The sequence below is a fragment of the Daucus carota genome, chromosome 5 (assembly GCF_001625215.2).
Source record: "Daucus carota subsp. sativus chromosome 5, DH1 v3.0, whole genome shotgun sequence".
Lineage (NCBI taxonomy): Eukaryota > Viridiplantae > Streptophyta > Magnoliopsida > Apiales > Apiaceae > Daucus > Daucus carota.
Window position 1 is genome coordinate 37666419 of NC_030385.2, and position 20067 is coordinate 37686485.

The window sequence follows — 20067 nt, forward strand, 5'->3', positions numbered from 1 at the left end:
ATTAAATCCTGTTCGACCAAAATTCGGCTGTCCCAAGTATATACAATCATTTTTTATCAACTATTGTAAACACCTCCTATAAGCATCAAAAACAACAAACAAAAACTCTCCAGCCTGTTCCAATACAACTTTTCCCCCAAACTTCCCCTTAAACCTCCCACACCTCACAACATCTCAACCAATCATAAGGACAAAACTGTCATTTCCTCACCCAGCCGGAGACACCCAGACACACACCCTCTCTCCCCCCTTCTCCTCTCTCTCTCTCTCTCTCTCTCGTCTCTTTTGAAAACAGAATTACGTTTTTAGATCTAAACACACACTGAGCGTGTGAAAATGGGTGATTTCAACCTCGCACTAGTCCTAGTAGCCATAATCGTCTCAATCCTAGTCTTTATCTTCAACATCTACCTTCTAATAAACTACCAACACCCTGATGATAAGAACCAAGCTTATTTCCCCAAATTTGTAGTTGTTTTCGGTCTCACTGTCGCCTTCTTGTCGATTCTTATGTTACCGGCCGATGTCGCGAATCGGCAAGCTTGTAAACACGCTATTTACAATGGCGCTTGTAATTTCACGCTCCCGATGAAGGATTTGTGGCTTGCGATTTACATTGTTGATGCTATTCTCGTGTTCTTCGTTATTCCGTTTGCGATGTTCTATTATGAAGGCGATCAGGACAAGTAATGTGTCTTATTCGAGTTTATTGCGTTTTGTTTTATTGGATGAGTTATGTGTTTGCTCAGTTAGGGGTTTTTACTGTGTTTTGTTGGATGAGTAATGTGCTTGCTTAGTTAGGGGAGTTTTACTGTGTTTAATTCTCGGTTATTGCGATTGCTATGTTTTGTGACGAAGGTGGGTGGGACAAGTACTGTGTTTACTTAATTAGGATTTAGGGCTTTTTAACTGTGTTATTGGGATTACTAATGTGCTCGATAGTCAGGGTTGTTTGCTGGAATGTGTGTAATTTGTAGTTGTAATTATGAGTGTGTTTTTATGTATATGTATGTATGTATGTGAATTAGTTTATAAATTTGTAGTTGAAGTTGAAATTAGTCTTAGATTTGTGAATGTGTGTGCAGGACTATTGGTAAGAGGATGAAAAGTGCGTTGTGCTGGGTGGTTACTACTGCTATTGTTGTTGCGCTTGTGCTCGGGATTTTGTACGGTTAGTATTTTAGATTGTTTGCAAGTTTAGTTTAGCTACATTGAGGTTGATTATTGGATATCTATATAGTTTTTTCTGAGCGATAAACTGGCATTGCTTTGTAACTTGTAAGTACTAAGTATGTCACTTTGGAAGAGTCTTTAACTACAATCCGCAATATATTATGATACTTTAACAGGATTACTTGATTTTGAATGAGGTACATCTGCTCAAATTGATTATTTTTATCTTGATGTACTGCTGAGTTGGCTTTTATGTGCTTGCGGCCCATGCACGAATGCTGTGTCCTTTTTCCCACATGATCGGGATGCGTTTCTTCAACGTGATTATGTATAGTTTGACGACATTTATTGAGAATTAGCAAAAAAGAAGACATTTAAAGAGGCCGTGTCTTTATTTAAATGTCTTTAACTAAGCATGATAATTCATATATTATAAAGTAAAAATATAGAGATTTTGTATTAGAATATTTTCCGTGCTGCTATATATTGTCTGTTTTATCTGTATATTGCATAGGTGTAGGTCCTGTAGGAGATATGTTGTTCTCTTTTTGGACTCTATACCAATGTTGTAGTTTAGTGTGGGAGATCTGTCTATGGTTTTGTTATGTCCAAGGGTTTTGGGAATATTGACTCGGCATATGTGATTTCTCCTGGTAAGGACTCTTGTCCACTTGCACATCAATATTTCACTGGATAAGCTGCTAAGGTGGTTAGAGCGCTCAATAAATACTATGTAGGAGAAAATATTACAGTAAGATTGGTTTAATGATTTAACACATTATTAAAGTAAGCCATAACTCGGAAGCAAGCCACTGAACTGAAATAGCTTTAACTTCCATTAAAGAACGAAGAAAACTTGCACTCTATTTATCAAAGTAAACATTAATTTTCCGAATACTGTATTGAGTGCGGATAAGATAATAAATATGCGTAACTGTTCTGAATATTCATCTTATAGGATGCTCTGGTATATGTACATGTTAAGCCTGAAGTCTGGTGAATATATACAAAAGAGATGCACATCCATCTTCAAAATGAGCGATTCATCTAATATTCATAAAAAAAATCGCGTTTTAAATCCAATATATTTTTGCCATAAAAGATGGCATTTTATCTTTGATCCAAAAAACTCGGCAAATGTATGCGGGGACAAGCATTTCTATTCAAATACCTTTAGGGGCCATTTGGTTCATGGTATCTCTTTCCATGCAGTTTTTGGTTTAGAGGTTTGTTTGATTGGAATGGGATACTTATACCTCAAATGATTTACGGAATTCCTGATCATCCCCATTGTCATGAGCATCCCATTTAGCCATTTCTTAAATGCCATATGGAATTCTGAATCATTCCCATCCCCATCCTCTCGAACAATCCTAGCACCCTTACTTAATCTTTAGAACCCAAAAATCCTGATAATCCATCTCTCAAACAAAACCATTTATCACATATAATAAAACAATACACACACACAATTTTAATTGAGCCATTTGAAAGTTATCTAAAAATAATTGTATATTGTTCAAATGGTCTTTTAGTCATCATATATTGATGAAATGAAAGTTCTCTGTGATAAATGATGATGGAGGATGAGCGAATGTATATATGTGTTAGTTGATGGGTTGTTTTGGAGAGAGAAGTGAAGTTTTAGGATTAGCGTGAAGTATTACTGTCAGCTTGGGAGCTCTAGATTGAGCAAACATCTTTAGGAAGATCAAGAATTTTGTTAGCCAGAGATTCATTCTGCTGAATTAGTGTAAGAACATACTTCATTTCTTTGAGTTCAGTTGCCTGCTTGCAAGTTTGCACCAGCTTCACTGAGGTGATGAAGGGGATTTTAGCGTTTCGCAAACATACATCCATATATATATTTGCAAAGTTACTCATTTACTTATGCAACTACAAGCTTTATTAGCTAAGTTGCTCACTTGCAAGTTTTTGCCTTGTTCAGTGACATTTTATATAACCAACATCGGTAAGATTGCTGTGTACTGAGTATAATATATTTACATAGAGACTAGAGAGATGTGTTTATTAGCGGTTTAGTCATTCTTCACAGATAAGAAAAACTGAACTTGCATTCTCTGTACTATATTGAATTGTGTTCCATGAGTGATGTTTGCATTTGGTTTAGATAGTAAATGCTTTGATTGAGTAATAATATGAAAAATTCTCTCATTTTTGCGTGGTTGTGTTGCTAATTGTTGGATTTTTTTCTAATCCCCATTTGATTTTACCAGGTCTTGTTGGAAAAGTGGACTTTACTGTTAAACACCTCACTTCTGATACAACTACCTTTACAAATAATTGGTCAAGTTTCACAAGTGGCCAACAGTGTATTGGAAATGGTGCACGTCAGGTTGAGGAAGAGTTAAAATTAGTTCTCTGTTCTTTTTGTTATGTTTTGAGCTAGTTCAAATTATTTTTGTTCTTATATCTCTCATTTCTTTTCTCCTATTTTATAGTGTTCTGCATTTACTTCAAATTCTTCGTCAGAGACAACTTGGACACAGCGTGCCACTTTTCCGGAATATGTCGTAGCTTTGGCCACAATTGTTGGCTCTGTACTTTTCTCAGTATGTTCAATCTTGGTTTCTTTGAATTACTGATAAACTCCTGCATGTGATTGCTGCAATATGTATGGATGTGATTCATTTTCTGTTTAATTGCTTATGGACTACTACCTGCTGTAACATAAGGTTGGGGATTTCATTTTGTACAAGGTGCTGTGATGAAGTTATATGTAGTCAAAGTTCAATTAATGGAGATGTACTCACTATTTCTCGTCAGTACTACTATTTTTTTACAGAGAAAGTATAAATTTCCTAACCATGATGAATCTGGTCGCTCCTTTTCATGGATAAAGCATAAACAAGCATATTTTATCGGTTATATTGATTTTTTTATTGGATTTGTAAGAGACGACTTCTCTTGCGTTTCTAATAGTTTTGCAAGTTTCTTGGAGGAATAAATAGTATAATCGATTGGAATATAAAGTCATTCTGCCTTTTGGTTGTTATCATAAAACTTGCAATGCTTTATGTGTCAGTCTGTCAGTGCAAGCAGCATTCTCTGTCGTCTTCTCCCGCTTTAATAGATCTTGCATCTATGTTCTCTGTTCAGATATTTGGCGGTGTTGGAATTGCTTGTTTACCACTGGGACTTATATTTTCCTTCATTAGACGTCCGAAGGCTGTTATAACTCGTTCACAGTATATCAAGGTATATATTCAACACTTATACTTTTTAGCAATGATAGTTGTGGAACAATCTTTTTGTTGGGTGCTTGACTCTTTATCTTGTAAAGGAAGCAACAGAACTAGGTAAAAAGGCAAAGGAATTGAAGAAAGCTGCTGATGCCTTGCATCAGGAAGAAAGAAGTGGATCCAAAGGAAGAAAGTGGCGTAAGAACACCAAGGCACTCGAAAAGGTATATCAATCCATATGTAACTGAATTGCTAAATACTTATTTTAGAAAGAATATCTTTGTGCGACTCTTTGGAGGTTTCCATAGACTTTGTATGTTCAGTAGCAATCTTCAAATTCTATGCAGGAGTTGCTTCTTTTGGAAGAAGATGTCAAAGCATTAGAAGAAATGTATCCCCAAGGTGAAAAGGTGATAAGTCCAATATGATGAACTGATGATGGCTTGTCGTGTCTGTTTTGACACAGCATATGTAGTGATATTAATTGGGTGCATTATGTATTTCAGGCTGAGACGACGTGGGCTTTGACCGTTCTTGGTTATTTGGCCAAACTTGTTTTGGGGATTTTGGGGTAAGTGGTCCCTAGTTATTTCATGATGTCTCTAATGCTACTGACTAGTATCATTGATAGACAGATCATGGGAACTAGCTTTTCTCTGCAAAGATACAGAATCATCCACAAAAGAGTTGTCTTAGACTATTATTACTTTTAAAAGAATTGAAAATTTTAGTATTGAACCTGAGTTTAATATCTCATTTCTGAGTACATTTTAATATTTTTAAATACCGCTCTTATATTCGAATTTTAATTATAATTCTTATATTTGTAATAAACCCACTGTTTGAAGCTGAAAAACTTGAACTATTCATACTCCACAAAATATAAAAAATGGCTGCTTATTGTTTTGTATATAGATTGATAACTACAGAAGCAACTGCACAATAATATTTTGTGGAAAATTATACTTGTGTACTGGATGATGCTATACTACCCAGTACCCACACATAATTTGGTGTGACGTGCACATTTAGCTAGAGTTGGCTACGGGCGTGTATAGTAAAGTTCTCTTTCACTTGTCTTATCTACTGGTAACTGGTATTTTTGTCATACAAAGATCAAGGGAATAGTTAATATCTGAAAATTTAACAAATCAAGGCCCCTTGAGTACTATTAATTAAAGGTTGAGGGACTGAGGCCAGTAGAGGCACTATGTGCAATTGTATGCAAGTTACTGTAGTTGACCATTTCCACAGTAAAATAAAATGATCTATTAATAAGCAATCAAAAGGTTTTGCGGTCCTTGTCTTTTTTATTTTTCAAGTATGCGTAAACATAGTGGCTCTGCGGCTCTCTATCTGTGAAAAAGATGATACATTAGTTGCAAAATGTATGGTAATATTCCTAAAAGTTTTTTGTTAGAATGTTATATATATGCTGCATCTTACTAAAGGTATTTCTACTGCAGTGTGTTTTATGGTTGATCTTAGATAATCTCACTCTTCCAACTAATTGTATCTGCTTTACCATATTGCTCTATTTTTGTGATTGTGTATAGTATTTCATTTTGCATGCCTTTGCCAGACCGTTTACTGAATACCGAATTCTGCTCGTTCTGCTTCATTTTTGACAGGTTAATAGTGTCAATTGCATGGATTGCACATATCGTGATATATCTATTGATTGATCCTCCACTTTCTTCATTCTTGAATGAAGTTTTCATCAAGTTAGATGATATCTGGGGTACTATAGAAAATATTGTCCAACTTTTTTACTATGTACCCTCTCGGTTGAATCTGAATTTCAAGATCTTTAACATGAGATCTTTCTGCTGCTTAGGTCTGCTGGGTACTGCTGCATTTGCTTTCTTTTGCATGTATCTCCTCTTTGCAGTGATTGCTGGGGCAATGATGCTTGGTCTGAGATTGGTTTTTATCACTATTCATCCTATGAAGTAATAAATTCTTTGCTGCCCTTGTACTTTGCAGTCTTTATATGTTAGTCTATCTATAATATAATGATTTATATTATCTACAGTTGATATAATGGTTATTTTTCTTCTTCTACATTTTGTCAGGTGGGGAGCAACTCTCATGAATTCCTTTCTGTTCAATGTGGGGCTTATTCTTCTTTGTTCTATAAGGTTGGCATATATTAGTATATATAGTACTTATAATTCTCAGGTTATTGAGTTCTGTAATCAGAATTAGTTCTAGCAGTACTTGGTATTATCATCTGCACGGAATCTTTCAAGTTCATTATAATTTTGAATGCTACTTACAGTTCAAAAACTTGTAAAGTTTAGGAAAATGTTTTAGTATAGCAATTTAGGCCAGTGCTCTACTGCAAGGTTTAGGCACCCTTACATGCTAATGAAATAAAGGTCTATATTTACTAATGAAATATCACCTTGCCCCCCTTCAAGTCATTGGCATGCTTTTATTTGTCATTGCATATTTTTTTAATTTGAATTTTGAATTAGAATTAACTGAATGTAGTATTTCTTAAAATTATCGTTCTTGTTCTCCTTTCAGTGTTATTCAGTTCTGTTCTACTGCATTTGCCTACTATGCCCAAGCTACTGCTGCTCAAGAAATATTTGGTCACACATTGCAATCTCTCCGTGGAATCAAATATTTATACAAGTTAGTCAAATTTATTGGCATGCTTTTCCTAGACACTTGTAAGCACTCTACTCATATTTTTACTAAATATTGAGTTTGCATGCAGGTATAACGTGTTCCAAATTGCATTTATTGTTCTGGCCGGTTTAACGTTTGTGTATTATGCAGCCTTTGTAAGTAATCCTCAATTTCTGTTAAAATTAGTATTTATAGAAAATTTTACTTATGGGAGGATTGTGCATAAAGTTGGAAACTTGCAATATTAATATTTGGTAATATTTCTAGGGATGGAGAAGGAAAAAACCAAGTGGCAGGTTCCAACTTTCCAGTTGAAAAAGGTCTTTCAAGTGCCCCGACTATAATATTTCATAGAATTTCCGGTTCTAAGTTTTCGGTTTATCTGACATCAGATGTACTAGGTTGGTATTGGTGTGTTATACTGTTATTGCAAAGAGACTGTACTTGCGATATTTCTTATTGGGGAATAACCCTATAATGAGCTGCTCGAGCCGTTGCTACTGTCCTGTTCCAATCACCTTTTGTATCATTGTATGTATAAGTGCTTTTGTGATCTATTCTGTCTGCTCAGTTCATGCAGTGGAAACTACTCCCGATGTAATATACAGTTTGATGTAAATTATAGTTGAAGAGAGAAAAGTAATTAAAGATCTGTCTAGATTTACAATTTTTTTCTTTACATGATGTATACTAGCAATTTCATATTTTAGACAGAGATGACACAGGTAGTACCAGTGGTTAAGGGCTTGGAACTTATTTCCAAGATGATGTTCTAAAACCTTTTATGTAGTGTGGCAAATAAGACTAGAACTCCTCCAAGGACAGGAAAAAGAGCATTCCTTTTTACTGTTGTTTGAAAGAAGTTTGCTTTCCTTTTTTTCTTTTTTTTTTTTGCTTAGAAGTAATTTTTTTTTTTTTTTTTTTTTTTTGTATTTTGGATAACAAATACATATTTAGTTATGTACACAGTTTTTTTAGTTTATGAAGGATATAGTGATGTTGATGTTTGTCATTCTTATCCCTAGGATTCGTAAAAAAATGGTGCTAATTTTTGTGCCATATACTTCTTTCTTTTTTGGTTAACCTTTTATTTGTCATTCTTGTCTTGCATAAATTAGATAACAGTTTCTTTACATTTTTGGATATCATCGATTAGTTAGGAGACAATTTAGATAACAATTTCCGTTGCATGAAAAGGTTATTAAGTAGAAAAGTTCAGAACTATAAGCATCAACATTTTATTGTAGGAACTAGGAAATTCATAAAGTATTTATGTTTTTGTAAATCATGAAAGTATATAGGATATATTATTTAATACGTATTAAAATTAGTTCAAATTCTCTTAATTTATACTCTTGTCTCGGGTTCTTTGTCTTGGGAGACGGAACTTGACAAGCATTTCAAAAGTCATACAAAATGTATAAAAAGATACATTTTTTTAAAAAATAAGGACTTATTTTTTAAAATAAGTGATTGCCAAAACACCTCCAAAGTTCGGCGAGAAAAGCGAAAGAGAGTCTGAGTTCAACAGCACTGTACAAGTTTGAACGCGGATGAATAAAACATGAGCAATAACAACAACAGAAACAAGAGCTCAAGTAGGTAGGGGTAGGTAGGGGTGTAAATGAGCCGAACCGAGCCGAACTAGGTAGGGGTGTAAATGATCCGAACCGAGCCGAACTCCAGAGTGCTCGTGTATCGTTTGTTAAAAAATTAGCGAACTCGAGCTCGAGCTCGAGCTCGAGCTTGGATCGAGCCAAAAATACTGTTTGAGTATCGACTCATTAAGGAATAACTCTGTTCACGAACGGTTCGTGAACATGTCTCACGAGTTTTTGCTCACGAACCGCTCTTTAACTTACGCTCACGAACATGTCTCACAAATTTTTGCTCACCAGCCGCTCATTAATTTTGTTCGCAAGCTTGTTTAATAAATTTTGCTAACGAGCTAGCTTATTCTCATAAATTTATTTACGAGCTTGTTTGTTATTTAATTTAATTAAAAAAAATAAATTAAAATTCTAACAATAATTTAATTTATGCTCTAAGGAATCATAAATTCATAATAAATCATCCATTAATAAAACTTCCACATCCACGAGCCATGTTCACGAGCCAAGTTCACGAATCATGTTCACGAACTCATAATTCGAACTTGTTCGTGAACTATCGAGTCGAACTCTATTGTGCTCAAGTTCAGCTCGTTTATAAAACGAACATTAAAATTGTGCTCAAGATCGACTCGTTTATGAATCGAACCGAGATCGATCCGAGCTTTTTCCGAACCGAACATCGAGTGGTTATCGAGCGTATTAACTCATTTACAGTTCTACAAGTAGGTGAAGATTACTAAAACTTCCTGTATTTAGGTATAATGAAATATAGGCCAAATGTGGCATCCACAACATACTCGCATAGGAGAGAGAGCTTATATGGAAACAGTTTAGTTGGCGATGATAGCAGTTAACTTGTAAAATCATGTTCATCTTGTAAGGCACTACCAAGTTGGTCCATTTGTACATGCACCAGCTCTTCCATCTGGCTGAGTTTAACTAGTTATTATTAACAGCTTCTGCACCAATCTCAGATTTCTTTTATTTATAGCTGCCATGATTTTCTTGGTTCTTGCCATCTCGCTGATTTTTGTGAGCTTGAAATCTCTCTACTCGATTATATGGGTTCCATGGAGAATTCAACACTTCTTCAGAAAACAAGGTGTAAACGGCCCCAGCTACTGTCCATTTTATGGGAACACAGCAGAGATCATGCAAATGACTAAGGAAGCTCAATCAAAATCCATTCCTTTCACTCATGATATTGTGCACCGTGTGTGCCCGGATTATTACCAGTGGTCTGCCAAGTATGGCAGGACTTTCTTGTGCTGGTTCGGGCTAAAGCCAAGACTGGCTTTGGCAGATCCAGATATGATTAAAGACGTCTTGTCCAATTCTATCGATATGATTGATAGGCTTGACTTCAATCCCTTGGCTAGGCTGCTCTTTGGCCAGGGACTTCCTGGCTTGACGAGTCACAAATGGACTGCTCATCGAAGGATAGCAACCCCTGCATTCAATATAGAACAAGTGAAGGTTTGAGTTAAACTGGTTACCCTAGATACAGACAGATATATGGTTTTCATTTGTTGTATTTGTACTTTATATCTCATAGTCATAGGGGGTACATCATAAAAGTTTATGTGTACCTACTTTTTTATATAGCATTTTGGTGTTAAACAGGCTTGGGTGCCAGAGATGGTGGCTAGTGTTTCAAAAATGCTGGAGATTTGGGAAGATAAAGGAGAAGAGAAGGATGAAGTGGAGATTGAAGTTTACAAAGAATTTCTTGACTTGTCAGCTGAGATTTTATCAAAAACAGTTTTTGGGAGTAGTTTTGAAGAGGGGAAGCACATATTTGAGTTGCAAGAACAGCAAGTGACCCTTACAATGCGGGCTTTGCACACTGTCTATATTCCTGGATTCAGGTGATTTAGTATTCAGGAAAAGTTGTTTATTTTCTTATAGTCTATATGTTGGAATTTCTACTTATCTTGAATGTTGTAATTACTCATGACTGTTGAATTCAATATATTCTAATGCCTGGACATTACCAAATCAAATTGCATTCAGGTTCTTGCCTACTAAAATGAACAAATTGAGGTGGAAATTAGAGAAGGAAACTCGAGATGCAATCAGGGTGATTATTGAGAGAAATAGCAAAACAACTGACAATTCAAATAATCTAATAAGCCTATTAATGTCTGGTAGTAGTCACACGAAAGAACTTGGACCTGGGTTGGAGATTGAGGAGGTCATTGATGAGTGCAAGACATTCTATTTTGCTGGAAAAGAATCAACAGCGAATGCTGTTACTTGGGCAGTGCTCCTTTTAGCACAACATCAGGAATGGCAAAGCAAAGCCCGCAGGGAAGTTTTTCAAGTGTGCAGAGGCAATGAACTTCCAGCTGCAGATAAAATGCACGAGTTCAAGATAGTAAGTTGATTCATTACTAGTAGTCTCTGTGGCTTTTGAGTCTCAATAAATCATTAGTAATTGACATGACAAGCTGCAATTCAGTTTTCCAGTTTAATTTTAAGTACAATAGTGAAACAAGTTCAAAATGTCCTTAGTTTAGTTCAGTACTGGAAGTCTGGAAATCTGGAATCCGTTGTAGCTGGATGCATCTTTGTGTGTGCTAGTAACATCGTTTATAGTAAACTGTGTTGCTAGCAACTTCCATCCATAGAGTTCTTCCAAGTAAAATAAACTCTATATTTATATGTTGTTTCTGATGTTGACACTTGACAGGTTAGTATGATACTGAAAGAAACACTTAGACTCTACAATCCAGTGAGTCGTTTATTGAGACGGAGCTTAAAGAATGTTAAGATTGGCAGCTTAAACGTCCCAGCTGGAACAGAATTCTACTTGGCTCTAGCAGATGTCCATCATGAAACAGAGATATGGGGACCAGATGCCAACGAGTTCAATCCTTCTAGGTTTGCCGAACCTCCAAAGCATTTGGGCTCATACTTACCATTTGGCCTGGGATCCAAAAATTGTATAGGTCGAAATTTGGCATTGGTTGAGGCTAAAATCATCCTAGCTATGATCATTAAGAAGTTTTCCTTTGTGGTTTCACCATCATATGTTCATGCTCCAGCAATGTCGTTCACATTGCAGCCTCAGTATGGTGCTCATATCCTTGTTAGGAGGATCGGTGATTAGTAACTAATGATTATGTCCCGAACATAAATCATAAATGTATACATAAGCAATCTATGTCATCTTAAACCTTTTAGTTTCTCATAACTTTTCTAAAATTATATAGAATAAAAAGGGTATATTTGAAATTAGTCATAAAAGAAAGGGTATATTTGACTATTTTGATATCGGCTAAGTCATTATTCTCAGAAATCACCTGTTAAGGACTTGATGCTGCAATCATCTTGCATTGTGGAGAAAACATAAACTGTATACAAACATAAAGTAAACCATTTTGTACTGCAGATTTGCGGTACTTGTTTCCTCGCAGGTCCAGATCGAAATGAATTAACTTAATTTAATAAGAAAATTTTAATGTTCTTGCTGTTACTAGAATAATTGAAAGCTAATGGTGCAAGGTTTTTATTGACAAATCATTACCTTAGTCAACAGATATGGGGAGTTTTCTGTTAGCTAAATCCTTAATACTTACTCCCGAGGTCCGAACACATGAAGGTTTTGAATAAATACGAAATTTTGAATGATGGAAAGTGTTAAATTTATTTGAAAATGTAGGAAAGTTAGGCAGCTAGTCTATGACGTTGTTGAACATTTCTTTGCATGTTTTCTATTTTTTGATTATTTATTTTTTCAAAAATGTTTATAGAAACTAGACATATACTTTTAAAGGATAATTTTACGTCCCAAAAATTTCTCAATTTTTTTTACCAAATGATGGGCAGACAAGTGAAATAATATTATGACGGCGTGATTGATGTATGTACAAGGGCTCTCATTATTATTGGAGTGAATGGAGCCAAGCAAACTTCGACACATTATATGAGAAATTCTTCTTCAAAAACTGCTGTTTATAAAGACAAAAGGCAAATATTTAGTAATAAAACCAAACATGGGCTGAGTAATTACTCCCTCGAGTCAACTCAATTCTATACCGTTTACTTTTTAGGATGATCTGTAAAAATTTCTACTACACCCATTTTATACATTATATATTATTTGATCCCACCGATTTAACCATATTACACCCACTTAATACATTAAATATGAATTGTTCCCACGATTTTACCTATTTTTGTTACTCTTTTTTCATTAAATTACATTTTTTTTTAACCTCGTGTCACACCCCATGCGTATACTACTCGATGGGACATGGGACGGAGGAGCAACAAACTCAAGGGAAGAGAAAAAGTGTGAATCTATATATATTCTAGGTAACAAATTCATCATGTGCAGCAAGTAATAGTTAAGCAGCAGATCACAGTAAGATCTATAGCAATTAGAATGCCTGCGATTTCATCATTCCAGAATAGCATTTTTCACGAGGAGAATAAGCAATTTTTTGAATACGCAGAGCAATAAGCATTTTGTTGAATACGCAGCTCAATAAGCAAGCACAGATACATTGAGAAGATGGACAGGCGTTTAGTCATATGAATTATTGCAAGCTGAAGATCCCCAAGTTTAAAGAGAATGAAATCTTCACCTAAAAATGATTGAGATGTACTAGCCTAAGTTTTTGTCATGTTTCAACTGGAATTCACAGCCTCAAATATATAGCATATTCAGAGTTAATCAAGATTTCGGCTGCATTATGTGGAAGGAGGACCACATATACTATAATTATTTTAAATTATCAGTAGACTGTGATGAAGGAAACTTCCTAGAAATTGCATGCGTACGTAGCTAGGTTTAATTAGTTTGGCTTCAAACATGCTGTGGGGCAAACATGTATGGCGCTAATTCGTCTATTGCTTGCTAGTACATAGGCGTAGATGGGGATATATCTATACACGGGTTACAAATTTACAATACTGGCATGGGGATTTCTTGGATTTCGAGTGAGACGGAGAGAGTGCAAGGAATGCTCTAGCTTCATTGTAATTAACCCCTTCGATTCTGGAGTGTAGTAGTCATAGGAATGGATAGAAACATGGTCCAGTGCTCTAGCTTTTCTTGTAGTGAATATTCGGTTTCGAATGGTAATGTTAGTGCAGATTAATTACATGGAACTACTGATTATTGAGTTTTGTTGCATGTTACAATCAATTGAATAGAAGCTGTGTTGCTTCAGAAATATGAATTCTATCATGATAATAAATCTGATGGATATGTTAGAAAACCTTTCGCATCAGTAACCACCTTGTGGTGTTGTGTTGAAGTTAAAAACCTCAGGTAGGCTTGTTTCATGCAATTGTTTAGAAATCGGCAAGTGCTTGTTTGGTTTTATATCGGAAATTAATGATTTTTCATGGGACGATCAAATTCTAGTAAATACATAACGACGACGACCAACTAATTAACTTATAAGCTAAAAAATATATGATTGTGTTTGGTTGAGCTTAAAAGTGATTGTGCTTGGCTGAGTTTAAAAGTCCAACTTCTGAGCTTATAAGAGCCAGAAAAAACTCATTCATATCTTTGTTTAAAGGTTTTATAAGTCAATTTCTGACTTATAATAAGTAGACATGCTCAAATTTGTTGTAGTGATCATCCTTTTATTTGATTTTAAAGAAAAAATTATATGAAAAAATATCCTAAATGAACTAAAGATGACAAAATCTTACTCGTCACTAAATTATTGTAAATATCTAAACATACATGTAACCAGAACTAAACTAAAAATATCCCTGTTAAACCCTACTGCATCCTATATCATCACACAAAAAATTAAATGTGCATAGAGTGTAGTGATCCAATCAATGGTGTACGCGAGGAACAAGTAGCAGTATCAGTGTTAACAGAAGAAGCGAGGAGCACTTGGATTAAATGTATAGAGGCCACATATGCACATGCATTTGAAGAGTCCCTTGGATTTAGAATTACATAATTCGAATGACACCATACGAAACCAAAACTTATCTGTTAATACCAGACTCGACTGCATCTTGGAAACTTCCCCCCACTTTCGTTTTTTTGGCTTCATCAAACTACATAATTCTTACAAGATCTTTTCCGATTTCCGGAAATGTCCTTTTCTTATTTAAATTATTTTCAAGTTGTTTTAGAGGAGGGAAAAAATAAAGAGAAATATGATTAATTTATTATAAGAAAAATGTTATAGCATTGTTCAAAAGAAAAATATAACCATACTGGTATTCGTGTAATTGATAATTTTTCAAAGAGTAGGGCTAGATACACAAAATTATGTACATAATGACATGGCAATTAATATGAAATGCTTAAACTGGGGTTGTTGATGTAAATACAGCAGACCCATTCCAATTAAAACGCATCACGTGTCATTATGTACAAAATTTTGTACACAATTATGTGCACCAAGCACTTTTCTTTTTCAAAATAATATTATGGACATATACCACAAATTGAAATTCGCTCATGTATAATGTCATGAGTCAATTTTCAAAAGATATTTTTGAATTATGTAACATTACTCTTATTTTTAAAAATATTTCTAAATAAAATAAGACCAAAAAAGATATAAAACATATGAGTAAATTTTCCTAAATTATATCCGTTCCAGGAATAGGAAGATTGAGAGCAAACGGCTAGTGGTAGATAATCACAAGGATAGTTTCAATATCCTTCAGGTAAGAAACTCTGTAAGCGAATGTTTACGTGTGAAATATATATTAAACTTGCTTATAATCTCGTGGCCCTTCCATTAAAGTTTTGCTTTCTATTATGTTGTTTTCATATAATCAATACCATGTACACTGGAAAATAACCCATAACTACGTATGTTTATGAGACGGACATGTAGAATTTCATTTTTGTTTATACCTATATAATGTAATCAATCACACCGGTTTCTATGGGTTCCAGATATCATATTTACCACCGGTTGACTGTTCGCTTTAATGTGATAGATAGTAGTAAAATCGTATGTCGAAATTTTACTAGAATGCTAATTAATTAATTAATTAACTTATCATAATCTTGAATTTCGTTGTTAATTGTAATTTATAAATGCCCCATCTTTATAATTAGATCAGTGCTACCAGCATGCTGTATACAATAAACTTCTTTCGTGGAGTAATATGATTGAAATTCGATATCATTCTTGTAAAAAATTTATGTGATCCCCGGCATATATAGCTGCCAAGAGTTGGAGGAACTATTCTTAAAGCACAGTACACATACCGTACACACAATCCTGTTGTCCATTAAGTCATTTTCGTTGTGTGGTAACAAGCAAAAGGAGAAACCAGACTCAAATTAATCTTTGCAAATCAAGGAATCATATCATTTCGTTAAGCGGTAGCAATGTAGCACCTTCCCCGTCTCTGGTTTCTGGCTTGTTTGGTTTATATGATTGATTATTAAATTAATCAAATTTGCCTGTAACTTCTGGCAAAAAAAAAAAAAAAAAAATTTGCCTGTAACATGTATATATCTTACTTCTTTATAATTTAAAAAACCTGAAAATTAGATTTTAAAATTAATACATTTCTTTCCTAATAAAAGAAATTTATTAATTCTTTAATTATACAAGTATTCTACAATTTATTATTAATCTCTGACCAATTTATTATAGGGTTAATTATCTAATTGGACACTCACTCCACACCAATATATCATACGGGCACTCTCGAATTTTCAGTCGCATTTGAAACACCGCTTTTAGAAATTATATCATTTTTAAAAATAAAGTGGTAAATTCGAAAACAAGTCGACAGTTTAAGAAGTGTTGCTCATATGGCTTTAACACAGTAGGTCATAGAAATTATGTAGGTACACTTAATTGAATTTCCGCGTTCAACAAATGGGTAAAATTGATGGCGGAAGAGATGGGTTATAAAGAACCCTAATAATCCATATATATATAGCCATTTTTTGGACGTAGAAATTCAATTAATCGTACCTACGTAATCTCTATCCTACTGTGTTAGATCTCCATGAGTAACACTTCTCAAACTGTCAATTTGTTTTTGAATTTAACTTTTTACTTTAAAAACTGATACAATTTCTGAAAATAGTGTTTTAAATGATACAGAAAATTCGAAAGTGCCCGGATGATACATTGGTGTGAGGTGAGTGTCCAATCATATAATTAACCCATATATTATAATAAAATTTGAAATAAGCTAAATAATTATTCTCAGACGGAGGATATATATAACATCCTTTCTTCTCATCAATCAGCATGGTACAGTGACAAACAGACATCACATAACTGAACCTTCCTAGAATTTTCCGGACTTGCTTGCAGATGCTCTCTATAAATATAGCTGAAACGATTATAAACACCCACGCCGCAATTATCTTCCCTCCCATGTGTCCAAAACACATGCACATTCCCACAATATATACAAAATATTTACATATAATTATTTATTTGTGGTGATTACACCATCAAAATGGCAACAATTACCACCAGGGAGCCATGGCTCATGGAGAACGGAACTGTCAAGGGTTTGACAAAGGAGAGGCATGGCAAAACTCTTCACAACATGTCTTCTTCTTCCCTTCGCAAAAAGTCCGATATGACCCTCGTGTCCAAAGTCCCCATTAGTTGTCTCAGGCTCTTTTTAGCTAATCTTCAGGAGGTTATTCTGGGAACTAAGCTTTCCATCCTCTTCCCAGCTATTCCTCTTGCCATTATAGCTCATTATTGTAATTTTGGAAAAGTAAGTTTATTCATTTTCTTCAAATTTTTAATACCCGCTTTTAGACGGTCGAAAATAGTCGTTTTTCTACTCTCATGATACTTAAAGGTCGGGAGAGTTAAAAATTCGTTTAATATTCCGTCCATGTAATTAAAATAATTCGAAATGGCTTTGTTTTCGACAGCCGTGGGTTTTTGCTTTCAGCTTAATTGGCCTCACTCCGCTTGCCGAGCGAATCAGTTTCCTGACTGAGTAAGAAACTATACAAATACAAAATTTTGACAGTACACAAAAATATTCTTAAAATTAATTGATCGAGTTAATTTTTTTCCCCATGCAGACAAATTACGTTCTATACTGGGCCTACAGGTACTCATCTTTGTTTTAATGATTATACTAATGGTTAATTACACGGGATCAATTAAACATCTACTATGATCTCCATTTATACTAATTACTGAACGCATATTGCAGTGGGAGGGCTTTTGAATGCAACATGTGGAAACGCGACAGAGCTTATAATAGCACTGTTTGCTCTGTGGCAACGCAAAGTAGATGTTGTCAAGTTTTCGCTTTTAGGATCCATTCTTTCGAACCTGCTTTTGGTTCTCGGTACCTCTCTTTTCTGCGGTGGCCTGGCCAATCTGCACAGTGAGCAAAAATACGACAGGGTATATAATTAGGCTTCATTTTTTTTTCTTGAAAATTTTAGAAATTTTATTGTATATAAATCGAACTGATGATATATGTGAATTCGGCAGAAACAAGCGGATATCAACACTGTACTTCTGTTACTGTCATTGTTATGCCACATTCTGCCACTAATGTTCCGTTATGCGGGTGATGACACGGCTTATAGTCCAAATGACACGCTTCAGCTGTCGAGAGTTAGCTGCATAATTATGTTGGTGGCATACGTTGCTTACCTGGTTTTCCAGTTGTGGACTCACCGCGAATTTTTTGAAGCCCAAGAGGTACTCTTCTCTTCCCTTGTTGTGCATGTGTCGTTTGAGTCTAGCTGGTATCTTGGAATTTGATTGCATCAGTACTTAATTTAATTTTTTTGACAGGAAGAAGATGATGATTTGGTTTCCGAAGAAGCACCTGTTCTTGGATTCTGGAGTGCATTTATTTGGCTGGCTGGGATGACTGTTGTGATAGCCGTGTTATCTGAGTACGTTGTTGGCACTATTGAGGTAGCTCAAACTTCTAATACTACCATATGCTTTTAAATTTCCCTTCATTAATCTGCAATCCGAGATTCAGATATGAAAACTTTTGTTGATTTGGATTATGAGAACTTGTGTTCATTATGTCAACAGGAAGCATCAGCATCTTGGGGGATTTCAGTAAGCTTCATCAGCATCATTCTATTACCAATAGTCGGAAATGCAGCTGAACATGCTGGAGCTGTCATTTTTGCTTTTAAGAACAAGTTGGATATTACTTTGGGTGTTGCTCTTGGTTCTGCTACTCAGATTGCCTTGTTTGTGGTAAGTCATGCTAATCCTACTCAAGTGACTCTATTTGTACATGAATGTTAATGTATCATATTTAAATGAAACTGAATGTTATTGCTTGTTTAATGATCTGCAGGTTCCAGTGAGTGTAGTTTTCGCTTGGGTGCTGGATATAAACATGAATCTTGATTTCAATCTTCTCGAGACCGGTTCCCTTGCTCTCTCAGTTTTAGTCACCGCATTCACTCTACAGGTATACACTGCACTCCTCGTAAATCTATTAGATTCGAATTAGACTAATAACATTGTATCTCCGCAAAATTTAATTATCTCATTTGTGATTGTGTTGGATCTCAGGATGGCACTTCTCACTACATGAAAGGAGTTGTGCTTCTATTGTGCTATGTCGTCATTTCTGCATGCTTTTTCGTATCAAACGGTTCAACAAGTAAGCATATCTATATCAGTTAAGGACTTAAGGTTTCATAGGAACAAATAGTTGTGGAACTTTCATAGTACAAATATCTTGTAATTTAAGTTGAACTTTATCATTATGCTTTCAAGTTCTTTATTATTTGCATATCTGTTGCAAATCCTTTTCAGCTAATCAGGGGAATGGCTTAAACCTCGGACTTAATTCATCCTTCAAATAAACCTTCAGGATCCGAAATGCAAGGTAAATATATCTTGTAGTAAAAATGTGTTTTGAAAGTATGCTTAATTACCTGATGCACAAATCTAATTATGTTCTGATGCAGATTTGAGATTGTTCGATGCCATTCCAAATTATTGATCGATGAAAAGGCATCAGTTTGATTGTTTCTTCAAATTCTCTTGGCCTCAAATGAAGAAAGTGTGATATTTGAGTCCTTGTGTTAGTTATTTGGGATATAAAGGAGGCACATTCAAAATTTCATGAGCTTCATGGGTCATCCTTCCTCGGATCTATTGGATTTCAAGCGTTACATATGAATTACCAAGTTGTATTAATCCATCTAGGTGTAAAACAGGAGAAGTCATGCTTGGCAATGGTTTTGTTTTTTTTAATTTCTCTTCGATATTGTGTTTGGTGATCGGCCATTTTCTGAAAGGATTTTAAGTAAATAAGGCTTTCTTTAAATTGATCGAAAAAGGTAATTTTTTATTTAACAAAAGAGGTAAATTCTTAACAATAATCAGTAATCAATAATATAATGATAAATAAATATATCAGACTTATTTCTCGTAGAGGGGGGAGCACTAGCACGTTTTCATCGGACTAGCTACGGACCTTGCTTTTTATTAACCACGGTCCACGCTCGT

The 20067-nt window shown here is 34.9% G+C and overlaps 3 protein-coding genes across 3 annotated transcripts; all 3 read left to right on the plus strand.

Annotated features, from left to right (window-relative positions):
* The first annotated feature begins 67 nt into the window (after positions 1-67).
* Positions 68-7695, plus strand: LOC108223666 (LIMR family protein At5g01460). The gene is made up of 14 exons (XM_017398033.2): positions 68-686; positions 1086-1171; positions 3411-3529; positions 3636-3746; positions 4294-4392; positions 4478-4600; positions 4724-4786; positions 4883-4947; positions 6008-6117; positions 6214-6328; positions 6452-6517; positions 6909-7019; positions 7105-7171; positions 7284-7695. The coding sequence occupies exons 1-14, from the start codon at positions 337-339 to the stop codon at positions 7329-7331; spliced, it is 1533 nt and encodes a 510-aa protein (XP_017253522.1). The 5' UTR covers positions 68-336; the 3' UTR covers positions 7332-7695.
* A 1692-nt stretch (positions 7696-9387) lies between these two features.
* Positions 9388-11825, plus strand: LOC108221108 (cytochrome P450 734A1). Its single transcript, XM_017395009.2, has 4 exons — positions 9388-10105; positions 10253-10497; positions 10643-11006; positions 11322-11825. Exons 1-4 carry the CDS (start codon positions 9626-9628, stop codon positions 11739-11741), a joined length of 1509 nt encoding a protein of 502 aa, XP_017250498.1. The 5' UTR covers positions 9388-9625; the 3' UTR covers positions 11742-11825.
* Positions 11826-16793: 4968 nt separating this feature from the next.
* Positions 16794-19812, plus strand: LOC108223070 (vacuolar cation/proton exchanger 3). Its single transcript, XM_017397132.2, has 11 exons — positions 16794-17326; positions 17490-17557; positions 17646-17674; positions 17780-17976; positions 18067-18279; positions 18376-18501; positions 18628-18798; positions 18902-19018; positions 19123-19213; positions 19369-19441; positions 19524-19812. The coding sequence occupies exons 1-10, from the start codon at positions 17057-17059 to the stop codon at positions 19416-19418; spliced, it is 1332 nt and encodes a 443-aa protein (XP_017252621.1). The 5' UTR covers positions 16794-17056; the 3' UTR covers positions 19419-19441; positions 19524-19812.
* Positions 19813-20067: the final 255 nt, after the last annotated feature.

Bases quoted from the DNA above. Each gene is read 5' to 3' on its own strand.
- LOC108223666 (XM_017398033.2), top strand. From the start codon at position 337: ATGGGTGATTTCAACCTCGCACTAGTCCTAGTAGCCATAATCGTCTCA. The intron at 1,172-3,410 runs GTTAGTATTTTA...TGATTTTACCAG, and splicing joins TGTGCTCGGGATTTTGTACG to GTCTTGTTGGAAAAGTGGAC. The intron at 4,787-4,882 runs GTGATAAGTCCA...TATGTATTTCAG, and splicing joins TGTATCCCCAAGGTGAAAAG to GCTGAGACGACGTGGGCTTT.
- LOC108221108 (XM_017395009.2), top strand. From the start codon at position 9,626: ATGATTTTCTTGGTTCTTGCCATCTCGCTGATTTTTGTGAGCTTGAAA. The intron at 10,106-10,252 runs GTTTGAGTTAAA...GGTGTTAAACAG, and splicing joins TCAATATAGAACAAGTGAAG to GCTTGGGTGCCAGAGATGGT. The intron at 10,498-10,642 runs GTGATTTAGTAT...AATTGCATTCAG, and splicing joins GTCTATATTCCTGGATTCAG to GTTCTTGCCTACTAAAATGA.
- LOC108223070 (XM_017397132.2), top strand. From the start codon at position 17,057: ATGGCAACAATTACCACCAGGGAGCCATGGCTCATGGAGAACGGAACT. The intron at 17,977-18,066 runs GTATATAATTAG...TGAATTCGGCAG, and splicing joins GTGAGCAAAAATACGACAGG to AAACAAGCGGATATCAACAC. The intron at 18,502-18,627 runs GTAGCTCAAACT...TTATGTCAACAG, and splicing joins ACGTTGTTGGCACTATTGAG to GAAGCATCAGCATCTTGGGG.